Source organism: Bubalus kerabau, chromosome 3 (genome assembly GCF_029407905.1).
Source record: "Bubalus kerabau isolate K-KA32 ecotype Philippines breed swamp buffalo chromosome 3, PCC_UOA_SB_1v2, whole genome shotgun sequence".
NCBI lineage: Eukaryota > Metazoa > Chordata > Mammalia > Artiodactyla > Bovidae > Bubalus > Bubalus kerabau.
The window spans coordinates 147,887,403-147,907,239 of NC_073626.1; the positions used below are offsets into that span (position 1 = coordinate 147,887,403).

The 19,837-nt window shown below is 39.4% G+C and overlaps 1 protein-coding gene across 11 annotated transcripts in view; it reads left to right on the plus strand.

Annotated features, from left to right (window-relative positions):
• The window catches only part of PARD3B (par-3 family cell polarity regulator beta), a 1,164,360-nt gene that overhangs the window by 1,100,534 nt on the left and 43,989 nt on the right, over nucleotides 1-19,837 (plus strand). The window contains exon 24 of one of the 11 annotated variants that reach the window (XM_055573207.1): nucleotides 3,023-3,089. The exons of the other annotated variants lie outside the window; for them this stretch is intronic. Coding sequence (XP_055429182.1) covers nucleotides 3,023-3,074 — 52 coding nt within the window. The 3' untranslated portion in view covers nucleotides 3,075-3,089. Of the gene's footprint in view, nucleotides 1-3,022; nucleotides 3,090-19,837 lie in introns of those variants that run through there. 11 annotated transcript variants of the gene reach the window in all.

The following is a 19,837-nucleotide window of genomic DNA, read 5'->3' on the forward strand; positions in this document are numbered from 1 at the left end:
AGAGTCAGAGCAGATCAGTCCTGGTTGCCTTTCATGAGAGAAAAATTATGTAATCAATAAGTAGCCCTAGACTGTCTTGATGCCTTCATTTTATTTTTGGAGGAAGTGTTCTGTGAATTAGTTGCATCTCATGTGGAATACAATGAATAACGATAGCATCGGCAGGGCAGCCCAAGAGCATAACCCCAGAAGAATGCATTTCTGGTTTCTCTTCACTCAAATATGCAATTCATCAAAATGATGTAAAGTCTTTGACAAGTTCATTTTCTGTCGAGCCCATGCTCAGAACATCACTAAAATACAGCGGCACCTCTAGGAATACCCCCAGGATTATGGAAAGCCTCAGGAAAATGGAAATTTGGTAGTACGGTGCCTAAATCAAAGATGCTTTTTAATGAATGTTTGAGTGTCTGCAGTGACTTTACTAATGATCATGGCTATAAACACACACCAGGTCAAGTTCTGCATGGATTTCAACACACCACCTTTGCTCCAGTTAAGAATAGCAGGACCTTAGCCAAATGCAGGGATGAGTCATATAGCCCTAGTTATGACATTCCTTTGAGCGCCACGGTCTTATCTTAGCCTTAGACTTTATGGTAAGATACCAGTGTTATGTTGTGAAGCCTACAAAACTGATCAGTTACATCCAGTTCAATTAAGATGCTTAGGTTCATCTTCCTGAGAATAAAATATATATAAGTTAAGCAGGCTTCAGGATAAATTCCTGGCATGTATTACTAGGTCAAAGGGTGAATATTTTTAAAGTTCCTGATGTATACTTCCAGACTGACCTATGAATAGGTTGTATAAGCTTACACCCTCACCAAAACTAAATACAAAATATTTTCTAAACTGTGTCAATTTAAGAGATTCAAAAATAAGAATTATGATCACCATCTGTTTTAATTTGTTATTGCCTTGCTCTTAGGGAAGTTGAATTTTTCTCATATGTTTATTTAAATTTGCATATTTTTAAAGTCTGTGGTAGCTTATCTGCTTACTATCATTTCTATCTAGGTTTATCTTTTTCTTCTTGATCTACTAGAACTCTTCATATATTAAGGACATTAACACTTTGTCTCATGTTAGCATTATTTAATGTTATGTTAAAATTATTTAATTTTAAATAATTAAATATTTAAATGTTTAAAATTTAATGTTAAAATTATTTTTAAAACATGTTAAAATTATTTAGTGTTATGTATGGATGTGAGAGTTGGACTATAAAGAAAACTGAGCACTGAAGGATTGATGCTTTTGAACTGTGGTGTTGGAGGAGACTCTTAAGAGTCCCTTGGACTGCAAGGAGATCCAACCAGTCCATCCTAAAGGAATTCAGTCCTGAATATTCATTGGAAAAACTGATGCTGAAGCTGAAACTCCAATACTTTGGCCACCTGATGTGAAGAACTGACTCATTGGAAAAGACCCTGCTGGGAAAGATTGAAGACAGGAGGAGAAGGGGACCACAGAGGATGAGGTGGTTGGATGGCATCACCAACTCAATGGACATGAGTTTGAGTAAGCTCCAGGAGTTGGTAATAAACAGGGAGGCCTGGCATGTTGCAGTCCATGGGATTGCAAAGAGTCAGACACAACTATGTGACTGAACTGAACTGAACATTATTTAAATTTAACTTTATATTTATCTGGAGAAGAAAATGGCAATCCACTCCAGGACTATTGCCTGGAAAATCCCATGGACAGAGGAGCCTGGTAGGCTACAGTCCATGGGGTTGCAAAGAGTTGGACACGACTGAGCAACTTCACTTTCACCTTATATTTATAGTAAATAGGAATTTATAATTTTATAAGTTAAAACTTCAGTCTGTGGTTGATGATTTATTCTTTGCTTTTGTATGTAAAAAATTGTCTCCCATCATCAGATCAGATAAATACTATTTGTTCAGTCACTCAGTCATGTCCAACTCTTTGCAACCCCATGGACTGCAGCATGCCAGGCTTCCCTGTCCTTCACTGTCTCCCAGAGTTGCTACCAGGGTTCCCTGTCCTTCATTATTTCACAAAGTTTCCTCAAACTCATGTCCATTGTGTTGGTGATGCCGTCCAACCGTCTCATCCTCTTTTGTCCCCTTCTCCTCCTGCCTTCAATCTTTCTCAGCATCAGGGTCTTTTCCAATGAGTCAGCTCTTCTCATTGGGTGGCCAAGTACTGAAGCTTCAGCTTCAGCACCAGTTCTTCCAATGAATACCCAGGGTTGATTTCCTTTAGGGTTGACTGGTTTGATCTCCTTGCAGTCCAGGGGGTTCTCAAGAGTCTTCTCCAGCACCAGTTTGAAAGCATCAATTCTTTGGCACTCAGCCTTCTTTATGGTCCCACTCTCACATCCATACATGACTACTGGAAAAACCATAGCTTTGACTACACAGACATTAGCCCGTATTTTCTTCCAGTTCTTTGTGATTTATTTTTTAATTTATTTATTTTACTGAATGAAAGTTTTGAATGTGTGTCATTTTAAGCAGTAATGTACTTTCACAACATAGTTTCAAGTAATTTCAACCATGATGTTGTTATTATCATAAAAAAATACATGGCAGTCTAGACACCCATGCTAAGAAAGATATCTGTGCATTTTATCGGCATGCATTGTCAGTCAGTTTATATCTTTCTTTCACTGCAGTTCGGCCCTGTGTCAGGACATGTGTCCTGAAGCATATTCTGACCAAGACCCTTTTAACGTGGTACAACACCAGGTCTTCAGTGTCGTGGGGGTAGTCGGGATCACCTAAATAGACTTCTTTCTTAAGGTGCACTTCCTCTTGGAAAATGTGTTCTCCTCTGCTGACCCTCTTGCAGCCTCCATGACCCTCTGCAGAATGGGCAGGTGTAGGACCCTCCTGGAACCTGCATCCCTCAGATGCAGGTCCTCAGATGCAGGTCCTCAGATGCAGACCACTCTATGTGGTCCTCAGATCTGCTTGATAAGAACTCTATGTGCACTCCTCAAAGGCAGCATTGATATTATTGGAAGTTTCTCATTTAATTTCTTTGACAGTTTTACTGGAAGGAGACTTGTGTTGAGACAGTATGTGTGTCAACCTGGCTGACCCCAAAGGAACTGTGAGAGGAGGGGTTCTTCATCTGGGGTCCTGATCTGACATATCGAAGCTGCCTACCACTGGGCTTCAGGGGATCTTCAAACTCCCTAAGATTACATGTCATGCTTTTTATGAATGATATTCTGTACATATTTCTGAGGGAAGGGGTAAGCAGGAGAGTTCTGTGATGTAGTAAGCTTAAGACTCACTAAGTTTGAGGAATTTATTGTAAACTCATCTTAAAGAAAATCCTCATATTGTGGTTCCATTGGCTATCATTTTTCTTTCAATGAAATGTTAACTAATGCCTTCAGAGAGAATACTTCATTTGTAAATTTTATGAAAAAAAAAAAACTCAAATACTAGCTTACTGTGTTGAAAGGTGCCCTCAATATTAGAGTGGATATGGTAGTTTCAGCAGAAACAAAACAAGCAAAAAGACTTATTTTGGTCTACCAATAAGCCTCACACAGTACAATGTGTATAGACATCTCTGTTTTGGACCCTGCGTTTTTTGTCTGCTTTTTTTTTAGCAAGAACAAAATCTTCCCAGCATATAAATTCCAGAAAGCAGGTTGAATGGCATTGAACTCTTGGCTCTGTGTCCCCATTCCCCTCCCTGCTCACACTCACCAGCAACATGAAATACAGAACCTGCTTAAGTTTCCAAGGCCACATTTATGTGCTCACCAGTTCTTCCTAAAAAGGATTTACACATTCTACTATCTTCCAGCTTTTGAAAAATAACATTCTGTTCTTATCCCCAGAAAATAGAGAGGGAGTGGAAGCGACTCATGGGAATGAGCAGACAGCAATCTTCTTTGGAACAAAAAGTACTGCGTAGATCCCGCTATAAATTATAGCTGCATAAAACTTCAGGAAAACCAAAGAAAGTAAAATATTAACATTAAACCATAGCAACCCCTGCTGTATATAATTTAGATAAATAATCTATTTAATGTACGCAGGATATTGTGATATCATTTTTCATATGCCACTGGCAAAAGTTTATATTTGAAAAGAATAGAGGCATTAGTTGCTGGCATATGGCAAATGTGTTCTATTCATTCTTATTCTTAAAAGTTGAATGTCCTCAAATAAAATACTGATCAAGGGCTAAAAATTTAAGGCCTGCTGTATCTTTGTCTCATAATATGGATTTGTGGCCTCATCTAGCCTTTCCTTAACCTTTTTGCATAATGGTAGGATATTAGTAAGAGAAAGATGGTTACATAAAACATCCTCTGAATGTAATTTTTTTTTTTTCAAATTGAGTAATTTCAGGTGGCTAAAAATGGAATGAGCTAACCTGAAAGTAACAAGCTGCTCACTGTCTCAGCCAAATTAGGCTTAATGTTGAAAGGCATTCCTTGAGAAGTCAAGAAGGCTGGGGGTCAAGCCATCAGGCCAGGGAGTGCAGCTGTTGGACCACCTTTTGTGGTCTCTAAGGAAGCAACCAAAGAAAATCCAGCAAAGAAAATCTCTCAAAGAATCAACAGGGTGAGTAAAGCAAAAATAACCAGATGTCCCAGAAGACTCTGTTGGTATTATGAAGAAAGCTAGAGCAGAACTAACAGGGTTTGGATTTTATCAACCTTACTAATAAAAGTCACTTGGCTTTCCATCGAGAAGAGCAGTTGGTACAATATGGAAAGGTTTTAAAGACCATTAATTTCTTGAAATGAAACAGCTGGCCTTATTGGCTATTAAATAATGAGCCAGATTCTCCCCAGTGCCTAAGTCACTCTCTAGTAGTAAATTAGTCATTTAGGGAGGCACATTAACTCTTTAAGAAGATTAGAGTTTCATTTAGTGCACTTTATGCGTAGGAGGAAAAGTTGTAGGGAATCTGGCTGAGGCTGAGTAAAGAAAAGATGGAGGCAAGATGGAATCCAATGAAGAAAGTCAGCCTATGATTTGTGTTAACATGACAGCTGAGATAAGCATAGGAAATTGGGGATGTTGAGTTGTTGAGGGACTTTAATCTAGCATTCTACACTTGGAAGAGGGTTTCCCAGGTGGCACTAGTGGTAAAGAACTCACCTGCCAATACAGGAGATGTAAGAGACACAGGTTTGATCCCTGAGTCGGGAAGATCCCCTGGAAAAGGAAATGGCAACCCACTCTTTCCCGGAGGATCCATGGACAGAGGAGCCTGGCAGACTACAGTCCATAGAATTGCAAAGAGTTGGACACGACTGAAGTGACTTAGCACACTTGGAAGAGATCATGGTGGTGGAAAGTGTTGACACTTCATTGATTTATTCCTTCATCCACTCATCCAGTGAGCTTTTGGTTGGACAGTGCTGTGTAGCTGGCGCTGAACTGGGCACTGAGGGAATGGTCTTCAATGAAACACAGTAAAGCCCTTGTCTCCAAGGCTTTACTGTCTAGTCTCTGGTGGCTTGGGTAGGGAGTGGGAAAGAGACTGGTAGATAGATAGCACTAGAGTATGTAAAGTGCTAGAATTTTATTTGCATACATTGAATTTGAATTGAGGAAGTCGCAAGATATGTAGCCTCTTGTACAACAGGTGAAGAAGTTTGATTTTACTCAGAAACCCTCAGGCTATTGAAGCCTTTTAAACAAGAGGTTGGTTTAATCAGATTTGCATTGTAGAAAAGGCTCCTTGGCAATTTCATGGAGAATAAATTGGAGGGACAAGACTAGAATCAGTTCAGTTCAGTTCAGCTGCTCAGTCATGTCTGACTCTTTGCAAACCCATGGACTGCAGCACGCCAGGCCTCACTGTCCATCACCAACTCCCGGAGTCTACTTAAACCCATGTCTATTGAGTCAGTGATACCATCCAACCGTCTCATCCTCTGTCGTCCCCTTCTCCTCCCACCTTCAATTTTTCCCAGCATCAGGATAAGAAAAGACCAAGGGAAGCTGTTGATAAAATCTTTATAAGAAATGCTGAGGGCCTAAAGTGAGGCTGTAACAGTGGGGAATGCCAGGAAGAAAAGAAAAGCCTGTGCTTTTAAGAAGACGAACTGATGTGACTTGATGGCTGATTAGACGTGGTCACTGAGGGAGAGAGTGGTAACCAAGGTAGCTCTCGAGTCCAGGCCTTGGCCAGCTGGGTGGGCGGAGGTGCCATTATCCTTGGTAGATGATAGAGGATGGGGGGCAAGGTCTGGTGGGAAGGCAGTGTGGTGACAGTTCTGGTTCTGAGGAGGAGGACGAGATGCCACATAGACAACTAGAAGTCATCCCTGGTGAACCACACAATGAGATTTGAAAAGTACATAGGGAAAGGAAACTGATGTACAAAGCTGCAGAATGCCTCAAGCTTAAACAGAATCCTTGAGCAGTGTTTTGCTTTGGTTTTTCTGCCAGAGGAAGGGATTTCTAAGTTGCAGACGTGTCCGCACTAAAGCTATGTCATTGCTCACCATGAGCAGAATGCAAGTGCTAGGAAAGTACAAATAGGAAATAATCATCTTTAGAAAACCCACCTCTCTTTTAACCCAGCACATCAGTAGTTAATAAAGCATCAATATGAATATTGGGAAAATTTATGTTCTATATGAGAAGTCGAAAACTGTACAGGTTGCAGACTAGGCAAATTAACAGTTCTTTCTCTGTCAGCACTTAAAATCTATACCGTGGTTTCTCTCTATGGTATGGGTGAAACGTGCCAACAAATTGGCTTAGATGATGTAAGTATCTGAAAATATGGAAGAAATTATATATGGGAGGGAAGGGGAAATTCTTATGTATTAAAAGGTGTTGACAACTTCACCACAGAATAGCAAAAAAGGTCCTTAAAGATAAAACACTTATTATTTCAGAATTTCAGAAACCACAGTTACAGTGTTATACCATGTGCAGCAAAAATTGTCTTTAGAAAGAAAAATTGACATCAAAGCTTACTAAAACCAATAACTCTTGTGGCAACTTCATGATGAGAACCTCATTCTTTAGGAATGTGAAAAGCATCAAATTAAGAGGGTGGAGAGTTCATGGATGGCCTACAGAGGACTTAGCAGAGGAGGGCTGCGTACAGGACTAAACATGTCACTCAGTGTGTTTTTGTGGTCAGTCCAGGTGTCATTCTGGTGCCAGTTGTATGATGGTTCCCAGGGGGAGGGTTCCCAGGGAGACGGGCAAGAACTACCCCCGTCACTATTCCATGTGCATCTTGTTTTACACTGTTATTCACACATTCAAACTATCGTAGATAGTTGCTCTTCTAGAATAATTCCAAAAATACCTATACCAACAGTTCTCATTTGTGAACTCTGTTCTTCTCAGAGAGACCTTCTAATCATTCCTGGTAGTAAATACTGCCCCCTCACCCCCCGCCCATCTCCTAACAAATGCCAGAATCAGTAAAGACTCGTTGACTTTGTGCCCTAACTGGGGGCACAAATGTCACATCATTCTAACAGATTGCCTGAAACAGGAGGCGAAGTCTTTCTCCTCAGAGTTACAGTAATGAGTTTAAAAATGGGAATTCCTGGGATAAAATGTATAGGATAATATTTTGTTCTTTTCTGTGTTGGTAAGGAGAGGGCCCTGAGACCTGTGGGAGTTCTAAGGTGACAGAACCACTGAGGAGTTAACAAGAGATGCCCTCCCAAAGGTAGCATTTACAGACTTGAAAATAGAGCCTGGGGCTTCATCTGTCTCTGTCAATGGCCCATCTCAAAAGTAACTTTAAGAGAGAGGGGGGAAAGTCACTGGCTGCCTCGTTAACTATTCTTTGGCTCTGGTAAGAGCAAAGCATGTTCCACATCAGGATACATTTTTGAGTATCCTGTTTGCTGTTTCAAAAACCAACCAAACAGAAAGAGTATCCATTGGAGCCAAAAAAGCAAATGTTTGGAGAAAATGCTTTTTCTGAGTTTTAGGTTTAAAATGTGCCAGGGAAATGGGAAAAGATAATAAATAGGTGCTAATTCAAAGGATTTGACGTACAGTGGGTGATAGGTGAATTTTTTAAGGAGAAAACAAATCTACATGGATTTTATATTTAAATCCCATCCTGGCCAAATTACACAACAAAAAAACAAAACAAAAACCTAAGGAGAATAAAAGTAAAGCGGATAACAGGTATTTAAATATTTCACAAAGATAGCTTAAAGATAAATAATGTTTGCAAAGAATTTTGTTTCCATGAGATCAAAAAACCATATGGAAATAACTATTTTAATAGGATCCTTTCATATGTTTGAGTGAGTGAGTGAAGTCACTCAGTTGTGTCTGACTTTTTGCAACCCCAAGGACTGTAGCCTACCAGGCTTCTCTGTCCATGGGATGATTTTCCAGGCAGGAGTACTGGAGTGGGTTGCCATTCCCTTCATTCATATATTTACAGTGTCTCAAGTCTCTTTATTCTTGACATGGTTTAATACAGTGGCTTTTGAAGGTACCTGGGTAACCTTCTGGGTTCTTGACCTGCTTTGTGGGTTGGTTCAGAAGCAGCTATTACTTTCCAAAGAAAGATATTCTTTATTTTGTGGGGTGTTCTTTGACATTTACGTCTGAACATCGATAAGAGTAATGCTGATAAGAAGCGGCCCAGGCCCTAGACAGATACCAAGCCTTTGCAGGAGCCACTTCACTGAATTGTTCTCTGCATCGATGACCATCCACCCTTTAGTAAGTTCTAGATAGTTTCTCACCAGGGCTACTAACAAAAGCCCTACATCTATTAACCATAGAGCAACTGCTCTTCCACCAGTGAGGCCCAGTAACCACCCTAGAAGTCGGTTTCCTGCAGACTCTCTTCCTCTCCCTTTTCTTACCTTATCTTGACAGGTGTTCTCAGTGCATTAGACCAGATAAACTTCCATAAGTCAATTGACTGTAGACAAATGCCAAATAATACTATGTTAGGTAAAGTTTCATTAGCATCATGTCATTCAAAGCAAGTGTTTAAACTCCTTGTCAACTCTTTAACCGTGTGCCTTCCAAGTAGAAGATCCTCCCCCAGAAGCAAGACCATTCATTCTCTTGCATGCATTTGTGACATTTAAGAAGTTAGGAAAGGTACATCTATAACCTTTACCATCACTGTGGCACCTATATGGAAGCTACACTGAAATTACTGACGAAGTACTTAAGCAGATGTCGCTACTGTAAAACATAAAGTATATACCTTTACAAGATGTGTTGAATAATGTAGACCAGAATCATAAGGATGATAAAATGAGGAAAACAGTATTGACACAATGTTGTCAAATAAAGTGGCCCAACGTCCACCTTTCAAGCTGACCTCATTATCATCCAGATTTTACTGTTATGTAACAATTATGTGATTTAACTCTGTAGTAAGTTACAAATCTATGTCATTCTTGCATGAATTTATGCATTGACATAGCCTGTCAAATTATCTTTTTTTAAACACACTTTTATCTTATCTACCAACTAGAAAGTGTGAAAATTTTGAAGGTAAACATATGTCTTAAACTTTCCTGTCTCTTCTGCAGTACCCAGCTAGATAGTAGGCATTTGGTAAATATTTATATTTTAAAATTGATCATAATGAGCTATATCCCTAGGTTAAGAAGTTTCCATGGAGAAGGAAATGGCAACCCACTCCAGTATTCTTGCCCGGAGAATCCCATGGACAGAGGAGCCTGGCAGGCTACACCCCATGGGGTTGCAAAGAGTCAGACACGACTGAGCAACTAATACACACACGTTATAATAAAGTTTATCCACTGTAAAAGTAACATAATGAATAAAGCAGTAAAATATAAAAATGCAAATATTTCCACCAAACCTCAGCTGTAAGAAAATACTTCTCTTTCTAGCACTCCAATATTCCAGTTGTTTATTTTTAAGGGCCCTGAATTCTCTTTTCAAAACAGAAAAGAGAGACATTATTTCTTATATCTAGTTGTTCAGAATCTACATTTTTTGGGAAAAAATGTGTCTGGCATGGGGAGAGGGGCAGATAGGGGCATGTGGCAGCAGAGAAAAATGTCAAAGTCAAGGAATCAGAAAAATCCGAGTAATCTATATAAGGGAGCAAAAAAAGTCACTGTGGCTTAGTCAGTTTTTCCTGGCCTCTCTTGTCCTCCTGCTTGGTGACACGCTTTTCCTTGTGACCCAGTGGTACCTTTCCATGATGGGTTTGAGAATTCTAATAAACGAGCTGAAGAACAGGGTCCCCAAAGGATATCTTTGTGCCAAGAGGGAAGGCAGCTGTGGTTATGAACCAGCACATGCCAGAGGCCGCCAGTCTGTTGGGGACTTGGTGTGAATGGATGACAGTTTTAATTTCACTCCCCAGCAGAGGTGGTATCCAGCCAGCACTACTTCAAACCAATTTTGCAAATCACATTTTGTGGCTGAAAATTGGTTTACTGCGCCCATCCCATTTTGGAGGCCAGACTTCCCTGGTTTAAGCTGGTACCTTCGCTGAGTTGTAACAGCTAAAGGATGATTCTTTTTCCTTTAATTGAAATGACAGCACAGTCTTCCACAGATTAATTTTAAATTACTCCTGTTTATATCCTTTAATCAAGATGATAAAAGCACAGATAATTTTCTGCACTATTCTTTTAATTTTTTTGAGACTAATAATAGCTGATCGGCTCTTGATATTTACTGCCTCACATTCAGAAGTTTTACTGCATGCGCACTAGCTTGGATTGTTTATCACTGTGTTATTCATTCTTTTTAACCTTGATTTTGTCCTATATTAAAATAAGAAGGAATAAGGTTTCAACTGTAAATTCCACTGAGATTCCTTTTGTGAACATAAAGATGACGCTTTCCTGAAGAGATTTGCTCCCTGGATTATATCTCACCCAGAAATAAGGGCCTTCTTCCTGGAAGAAATATTTCTTTAAAATGAGTACTTGCAAGAAGTGTTCATCTGTGAACTTTTACCAATTAGAAATGGCTCTGTACTTAAGACTCTTTAATAATGTCTGTTAAGCAGCATTTTAGCTCATTTTTATAACACATGCAGGTTTGGTGATTTATATTAAACATTAAACGTAATAAATTTAGATCTTTTTTCAAGTATGAGGCTCAGCATCTCTGAATCACCCATTTAAGCAAAGTGCCCCGTGGAAAGTCCAATCTCTTGCTATCATTCACGGATGTAATAAAACAGGTTTCTCCTGTCTCTTTCTTGACATCTGTAATAATGGGGATGACATGTGTGTAGTGACACTTTAACAAGAGAGCATGTTGATATTGCTTCATGGCGAAGACTAAAGGTCCATGACCAGAAGGTGAGCCGAGAACATGCATCAGTGACCACCATCTCGGATTTGGTTCCAAAAAGCTATGCTAATGCCAATTTTTAAAATTTTATTCAAAGAATAAGTTTCAGTGTCTAAAAAAGGGGGCCTTTAAATGTCTCACTCTACATGGCTAGATTTAGTAAAAGAATTAATCACCAAGAATGGAACTTTGAGCACAAATGGATCTACTAATGATAGTCACATAAGAAAGATTTAAACCTTCCTATTTTTCAACCATTCCACAGATGGTCATCCCATTCTTCGTTTTTTGAATCACAGAAAGGCATAAGACAGTAAAGTTCCTTAGAAAAAAGCTTCTGTTTGTGATGAAGCAATAATTATAGTAGCTTTCTTTGGAATTATCATGTCAAGTTTAGCTCTAAATGATTGTATTTCAAACTGAAAGTTACCTATCCGTTTGATTGCAATTTATGTATAAAATACCTGGATACTTTTGGAAATATGTATCTTAAAATGAGAAAAGGCTCACATTTCAAGCATTTGAATAGGACTGAGAATCACTAATATTTTCAGTTAAAGACACCTGAACAGTCTAAAAACTGTCATTTGAGTTTTTTAGAAGAAAAAGATGGTGGAAGAAGACACAACTCCAGTTTCAGGCACATAACTCACTGTGAGGTGGCTTCTGTGAGTTGAGTTTAGACCATGTCCTGGCCCCCAGATGGTGGGCCCTGGTCCCACTGTCTTGATTTCTGACTGCCACTTCAAAATCACTAAATGAGAGGACGAATGAGCCAGCCATAATCCATCCCTCATGCAGTCAGTCCTCAATCTCAAATGAGTTGTGTCTCTACAGTCTGTGTATAAACCAAGTGTCCTGGAACTTGGAATGAATTTTTCATAGAAAGGATGTTCTGTCTGGACAACAGGTTGCCAGGCAGACAGTCATACAACCCTATTTAGCCTGTTACATAATCGAAGTGCTGTCCACATGAAAATCATTTTTTAAATATTGCTGCTATGGGATGTTGACATACCTACCCCAGACTGGGCAGTCTCTGCAGATAATGGGCTCAAAATAACTCACACCCTCTTGCCTTCTGGAGTAACACACTAGAGTCTGAACACAAAAAATGAGAAGTAATGAAACAGAATGAAAAAAAAAAAAAACATTACTTTGAAGAATACCATTATAATGTTGATAATTAAAGCAGAAAAATATAAAATTGAATAAGAAGTCATGTTTCATTTATTTTAACAGTGGTGCTTGAGAAAAAGTAGGTTCAGTCAGAGAAGGATGAGGAAGTAGCTGGAAGCAGTTGTTGAGGTTCTAAAGGAGGCATCTGTCCACTCTCCAGGTTGATGGCTTTTCTGCCTATGGGATTTTTTTATCAAGAAAATTCTCTAAACTAGTCTACATTATTGCCTTTTCCTCAAATGCTTTTGGCAGTGGAAGGAACCAATAGAAACAAGGAACGTTTTTCTTGAAGTGTCTGGGATGAGTAGGAGGGGAGGAGGAAGAGGGAGGGATCTGTTAAAGGGAGTGGTATTGCCACTCAAGAAATTAGCCAGAGTATTTATTAGTGACACTTAGAGGAAAACTGGGCATGCTCGATTCTCTTGCTGGCTGATGCAGGGGACTGAAAATAGAAGGGATGAAGAAGAAATATTTTGGTGTGCCTTTGGACAACTAGTGAAAAAGACATAGAACTCAAGATAACTAGGCTGTTGAACGAATATTCTCAGGATAGTCAGGAAAGAAATAAAGAATGGGTTACCAGTGGGCAGGGAGTGATGGGGAGGTGCAGGTGTGTAAATGTGTAACCTAATTGTATAATATACTTAATTGTTACATAAATGTATGTAACATTCTTGATTCAGGGGGTATTTATACCAGAAAGAAAATACGTGTTCTCCATGGATTCTCTTTGTGAAATGAAGGAGCACTACAAATGGCTTTAAACCTTCATTTAACCAGTCCTCAGGCCAGTGCCTATTGTCATGATCTTTACGTCCGTTAGGAATGATGAGAGAATCAGAGATGTTCGCATTTGATTTCTGCACTTCCGTATCTGAGTGCATGGCAATGATGACTGAAGGGGTGGGGAGAGGCTGGAAATCATATACTAAGCAGAAGTAAGTCATCTCTCTTCTCCAAAGCTCTGTATGTGTGTATGTGTGCACATATATATGTGTGTGTACATACATATATATGTGTCTATGTGTTTGATAGATGCATATATATGTGTCTATGTGTTTGATAGATGCATATTATTCTGGAATGACTTAAGAATAAATTTCATGATAAAAATCATGGTGATATTGATGATTAAAAGGATGATCATAGCAACAGATTCATTGATAGCTGATTCTGTGTAGGCACTGTATGGAGTGTTTTAACATGTACTAACTCATTTAATTCTCACTACAGCACTATCAAATGAGAACCATTGTTTCTCCATTTTACAGTTAAAGAAAGGGAATTTCTTGAGTTTCTTACCAAATTTTAGTTCAGTGATCCCCAAATGCAACCAAGATGAATCATACTTTCTATTATAATGACCTTAAAGCCATCTCACCCAGATAAATTGGAACAACTGTTTAGATGTGTAACAAGGGACAATGCAGACCTGCCACAATCTAGGGTCCATTGCCTTTTCCTAAGCACCCTACTTCCACCTCCATTCCTATTCTAGCTACCCCTCTTCTGTCTACACAGCTTGTGCTCTCACTTCCAAACCTAGTCCCAATATGTTCTTTATAAAATGCAAAGAGGTAGGAACAGATTTTCAACATTTTTCTTTATTTTACTGGCAGTGCCTATTATGAAGTGTCATGTTAGCCATGACAACAACCCCTAAGACACTAAACAGAATTTTCAGATGTTCTTTCCTTGAAATCTGGTTGTGTAAATATTCAGGGAAGTGCTTAAAGGTTAAAAACCTGAAGCATTTAATCACAGTTCAAAACAATTCTTTATAGACCTACACTTTCCAATATGGTAGCCAGTACTACATGTGCTCATCAAGTACTTAAAATGTGACTAGCCTGAATTGTGATGTGTTTTAAGTGTAAAATACACACCGAGCTCCAAAAATTTAGCACAACCCTCTCCCGAAAGATATAAAATAGCTCATTAATTATTTTTATATTGATTACATGTTGAAATGATAGTATTTCAGATAATTGGGTTAAATAAAATAAATTATTAAAGTTAGTTTTACCAATTTCATTTTACTTTTTAATATGGCAATTAGGAAACTGTAAATTATATAGGTGCCCGAGTTATTTTCTATTGGGCAGCACTGCTATAGATCCTAAAATGAAGAGGCTCCATAAAGACAGAATAGTGATAGCTTCTCCTGAACCACCTCACTAAAGTCTGAAGGGTACGTGTTCAACCTGAGTCGTCTTTTTTGGAAAACACTTTTTCCTTGCCCTTTAAATTGTGCATAATACCAGGCACACCTGGATTTCTGGATAATTGCACCAACAAGTGGCTACATGCAGACACAATTAGGTGCTTGCAACGTGTTTGAAGGCACAGGTGTCTAATTGTGCCCACAAATGGCCATTTGGCAGGCACCAATCATTGTGCACACAGCTGATTATAGGCAGAAAATGGCAACAACCAAAATGGATGCCTGAATAATGGAAGTGTGAAAATAGATCCTGAGTAACCCCACTGGCTTGGTGTGATCACTTCTTCCTGGTTCAGTCTTTTTGTGGAATGCCCACTTAGGTGTTTATGGCAAGAGGCATATTTGAAATGCATAGGCTGGGATATGAAAATGCATAGGCCCATCTCACAAAGTAAATGCTGTCTTGAGCTTTTAAGTAAATTGGGACTAACAAAACCCATATTGTCAACCTGAGTAACCTTAAAGTGGATTCCACCCTGCTGGGATCGGCTGTTTATAATAGCTAAAAATGATGGAGTGTGTGAGAATCCCCAGGGACCCTTTGGTAAATAGTAGTGTTTAAAGGGTTAATTCAACCTAATGAATCATCTGGTGGGGCTGGGAAGGCCAGAGTGGTTACCTCAGGAAGACTCCAACAGGCAGGCATTTATTGAAACGTGGGGCAGTTAGAGAAGGGGGAGGCCAGCCTCGAAGCCTGGAGCGGTTGTGCAGGTCAGCGTCTCCAGGCAGGGAGTAATTGATACCCCCAGCTCTCACGGCAGCTGAAACAACAAAGCTGGACATGGAAACACGTTCTCTTACATAGATTTCACTGTCCAGGGGAAATGTGGGGAGACACGGAGGCCCAGCCTCTTCAACTTTTAGGGCAAGTACGGGAATAAGGAGTCTGCTGGTTTCCTCCCCTCATATTTCAGGAGGGCTTTGTAGTAGATTTCAGTAGCTCTGTGGTCTCTCGAAGAAGGCAAGCTTAATCAGCACTGTTGATCATAAGTGTTGACCCTCAGGCCACAGCAGATTCAGTGTTCAAAGAAATCCACACCTTTTCTCCATCAGAGTAGCTTATGTTCACCCTAAAATGGAGAGCTCAGGCATTGATTTCTGAGTTCTAGAAAGATCAAGGGTTCCTTGGACAGGGTAGGAAATCCAAATCAGCTGCTGGACTTGGTTTTTCTAGGGCATAAAAAGACTTAATGAGAAATTGCTTTAGTGGTGTGTATTTATTTGCAATATGAGTTCATGATTTACCCACCTTGACAACTCGTTTTGTGTCTTGGATCGTCACATCCCTTTGTATCTGCTCTTTATTTATGATGATAGCTGCCTATTCTTGAATGGCAATGCTATTGTAATAAATCTCCATAAAAAGCCAATTCTCAGTTCAAGTTATTTACTGCAGGCTGAATATGAGGAAGACGGCCTAAAAACACACCCCGATGGTCCTGTTTAGAAACTGACAGGCTCAGCTCAGAACTTCTTTCATTGACTGGACTGCAGCTCAACCTAATGTCAGCTTACCATAATTCTTTTATGTGGAAGGCTATTATTCCATTATGATTTTCTCTCTTGTTGCATAATATCCAAAGAGGGTTGGTAACAGATTATTGAAGAATTTTCTTCATCTCAGATAGTTCATTCCGTATGATTCTTCTTTATTTTAAAGGCACAGTAGAAAATGTTCTGTTTCCTATTATTAACCTGCTTTATATGTAGCCTTGAGATATACATGAAATTTTTTAATTTTTCTAAGAGTTTGTTGTAAAGATAAAAATGATTTTCATTTCACAGTTTTACAAATTTTAAGTCAAAAATTTTCTCCACTTGACTCACTGCCCTTTATTTGCTGCTCAGTTATTGGAGAAAATTTAGCAATAAAGGAAGGGAATAATTAGATAGTTTTCTGTTGTAAAATGGGATTTACAAGTTCTCAGTCTTGGCCAGGTATCCCTGTGCTTTCTTATCATGAATTTAAAAGAAAGAAAAAAGTTTTCACAAGTTGTAAACTTTGCTACCAAGGGCATGATGGAGACTTCCAGTTTCTGGTTCTGAATGTAAGGAGCTTGGAAGTCACCACATTCTCCTCACAAGTAAGGAGCTAAACAGACTGAAAAATCAGCAATGCTTCTTGGATTTATTAGAGAGGTGAGGACACAGGGCCAACCACTGCCCAGAAATTGGAGAGACAGACAGACAAAAACAGGGAGTCCTGGCTCACTGGAGCAGAGTCAGGAGTGGTGCCGCTAAGGAAGCGGCTCCGGGGTAGGAAGCCCTGGCTTGTACGTGATGAACTACTGGAGGTTCAGTGGGACAACTACAAGTTATAAACCTCAGGGGGACCCTGTCGTGGGTGGGAGTGGGGTGGGAGGGGGCATGGCAAACTGTGAGATTTACCTCCAGGGGCTCCACCAGATTCCCAGAGTCAATATGGAAGAAAAATGCCCTTGCATTTCTAGTAAGGGGAGCAGGAAAGGAGCCATCCTGAAATACTTTGTTCTTCTTAACAAGGCCCGCCTTCAGGGAGAACTAGGTAACAGAGCATAATTGACCTGGGGCAAGGAAATACCCAACTCCTACCCACTGGTCAGCCAGTCCCACATAAGGGGAACAAAGAAACTGAGAAACACCGGTGAAGTCCACAGCCCAGAGGCATGGGCTCACTCAGAGACTGAGACCTGATCACAGGACTGTGGAATGCTTCCCCTTCCCCTGCAACTCACCACCACATCATTAAAGGCCTAGTAGTTTTAACATCACATCACCTATCAAGAATGTATACCTGTGGCGGATTCATTTTGATATTTGGCAAAACTAATACAATTTTGTAAAGTTTAAAAATAAAATAAAATTAAAAAAAACAAACAAACTGCAAAGCATACTAAAAGGCAAAGAAACAAAAACAATTTGAAGAGACAGAGCAAGCATCAGAACCAGATCAGACAGGGATGTTGAAATTACCATACCAGAAACTTAAATATGATTCACATGCTAAGGGCTCTAATGCATACAGTAGACAGCACATAAGAATAGATGGGAAATATAAGCAGAGAGATGGAAATCCTAAGAAAGAATCAAGTACATGGTGGCTAGTGTAAAGCTATGCCCTTTGTCTGTTTCAAATTTCTGATAACAGTGTGCACTGTGAATTTCTCGAGCCGTTCTTCTAAGCCAAGAGCAGCGGGCTTCTATGCCAGCACATCCACTTCCATCCTTTGATCTCAAGAAGTAAACATCCATTCTTATGAATTGTTTTCATTTCCTTATAAACCACAATTGTATTTGTAGTATAGATTTGGTTTTACTTCTCATATTTTCATAAAGAAGCCACTTAATTGAAAAGGATTCACAATCAGTGCTGGAATCTATGAGAGTTAGATTTGGTGGGGGACTATCACGCTATATTTAATAACCCACTGTGCCAGTGCTCTGAATAACAATACCACGGCCATCAGAAGCAGTTTATTCTCTTCTCCAAATTTCTGACATGTAAGAAATTCAATAATTATTGGAAGTTTCTGGTATCTCATTGTATTGGCATTGACTGAAGGCAATGGTACCCCACTCCAGTACTCTTGCCTGGAAAATCCCATGGATGGAGGAGCCTGGTAGGCTGCAGTCCATGGGGTCGCTGGGAGTCGGACACGACTGAGCGACTTCACTGTTCACTTTAATTTCTTTCTGTGGCTTTTTCTTTTCCTAATATAGACAGAGTTGCTGAGGGAGAGCTCTGTGTTTCAGGCAAACACACGGTTACTAGATTGTTCTCAATGGTTTTTTGCTTTTCATTGATTTGGATTTTTAGAATCTTTTTCTGCCATGAACCCCAGTCATGACAAATAGTGGGAGAATAAGAAGAATTGCTGGTCTTCATCAGTGAGAAAAGTTACTAGGCTACTTTTCTTTTTCCTTTTTCTGTTCCCCTCTCTTTTCCCAGTTTCCCATTTACAGCCATGCTTTGCAAAGAGCAACAGACTCACAAGAAGTGGAATGTGAATGGAAGAGGGTTTATGAGATAGAGTGAAGTAAACCAGAAAGAAAAACACCAATACAGTATAATAATGCATATATTTGGAATTTAGAAAGATGGTAACGATAACCTGTATGCGAGACAGCAAAAGAGACACAGATGTATAGGACAGTCTTTTGGACTCTGTGGGAGAGGGCGAGGGTGGGATGATTTGGGAGAATGGCATTGAAACATGTATATTATCATATGTGAAAGGAATCGCCAGTCCAGGTTCGATGCATGAGACAGGGTGCTCGGGGCTGGTGCACTGGGATGACCCAGAGGGATGGGATGGGGAGGGAGGTAAGAGAGGGGGTCAGAATGGGGAGCATGGAAACACCCGTGGCAGATTCATGTTGATGTATGGCAAAACCAATACAATATTGTAAAGCAATTAGCCTCCAATTAAAATAAATACATTTATATTTTTTAAAAAAAAGAAATCAAAGGCCATAGATTCCTTAAGGACATAGTCGCCTTACCACCACTGGAAAGTCAGCCATGGAAAGTACCTGACACAGCAGGCTTTCATCTAAGTTTTAAGCCAGAAAAAGAGGCAAAAACACAGGAAGGAATTTGCAACTGAGGGAAAAAATTCCAGAAATTTCACTGGGAAGATGTCAGGAAGGACAGGTCTTTATTTTCAATCATCTTACATTTACATGGAAATTCTATTTGTATTAAGTTTTCTGGACTTCCTAATTGGGTTCTAAAAATCGTTCTTTGAAAGCAAATTATTTTTCAGTAAGTTGTATTTTGCCACTAAAAAAAAAAAAGTTTTCTGCTAACAGAAATGCATAAAGCAAAAGAATCGTTGTGATTGAGATGACATGGCATGTTTTCCCAAGTTTTAATTTTGAATAGTTTGTATATCCATCCCAGAGAATTCTTTTCAGAATTCAAATTTCTCATTTTTGTTATCCATCCAGACCTTGATTTTTTTTAATACACTCAGCAATTTTTATAAAACATGAGTGATTGGAGTTTTTCCAGGCAAATAACGAATTTTCAAGTGTAGGATTTTCTTTGTGTCTTCTGTGGAGTGGTGGAATGCTCAGTTTAATAGCTGGTAAAGAAAAAGAAGCAGCTAAACCCAGTAAAATAATAAGTCACCCTTACCCTTGATTCTGGTGGTGGTTCAGATGTACACACTTATAAAACCTCATGGACACATCT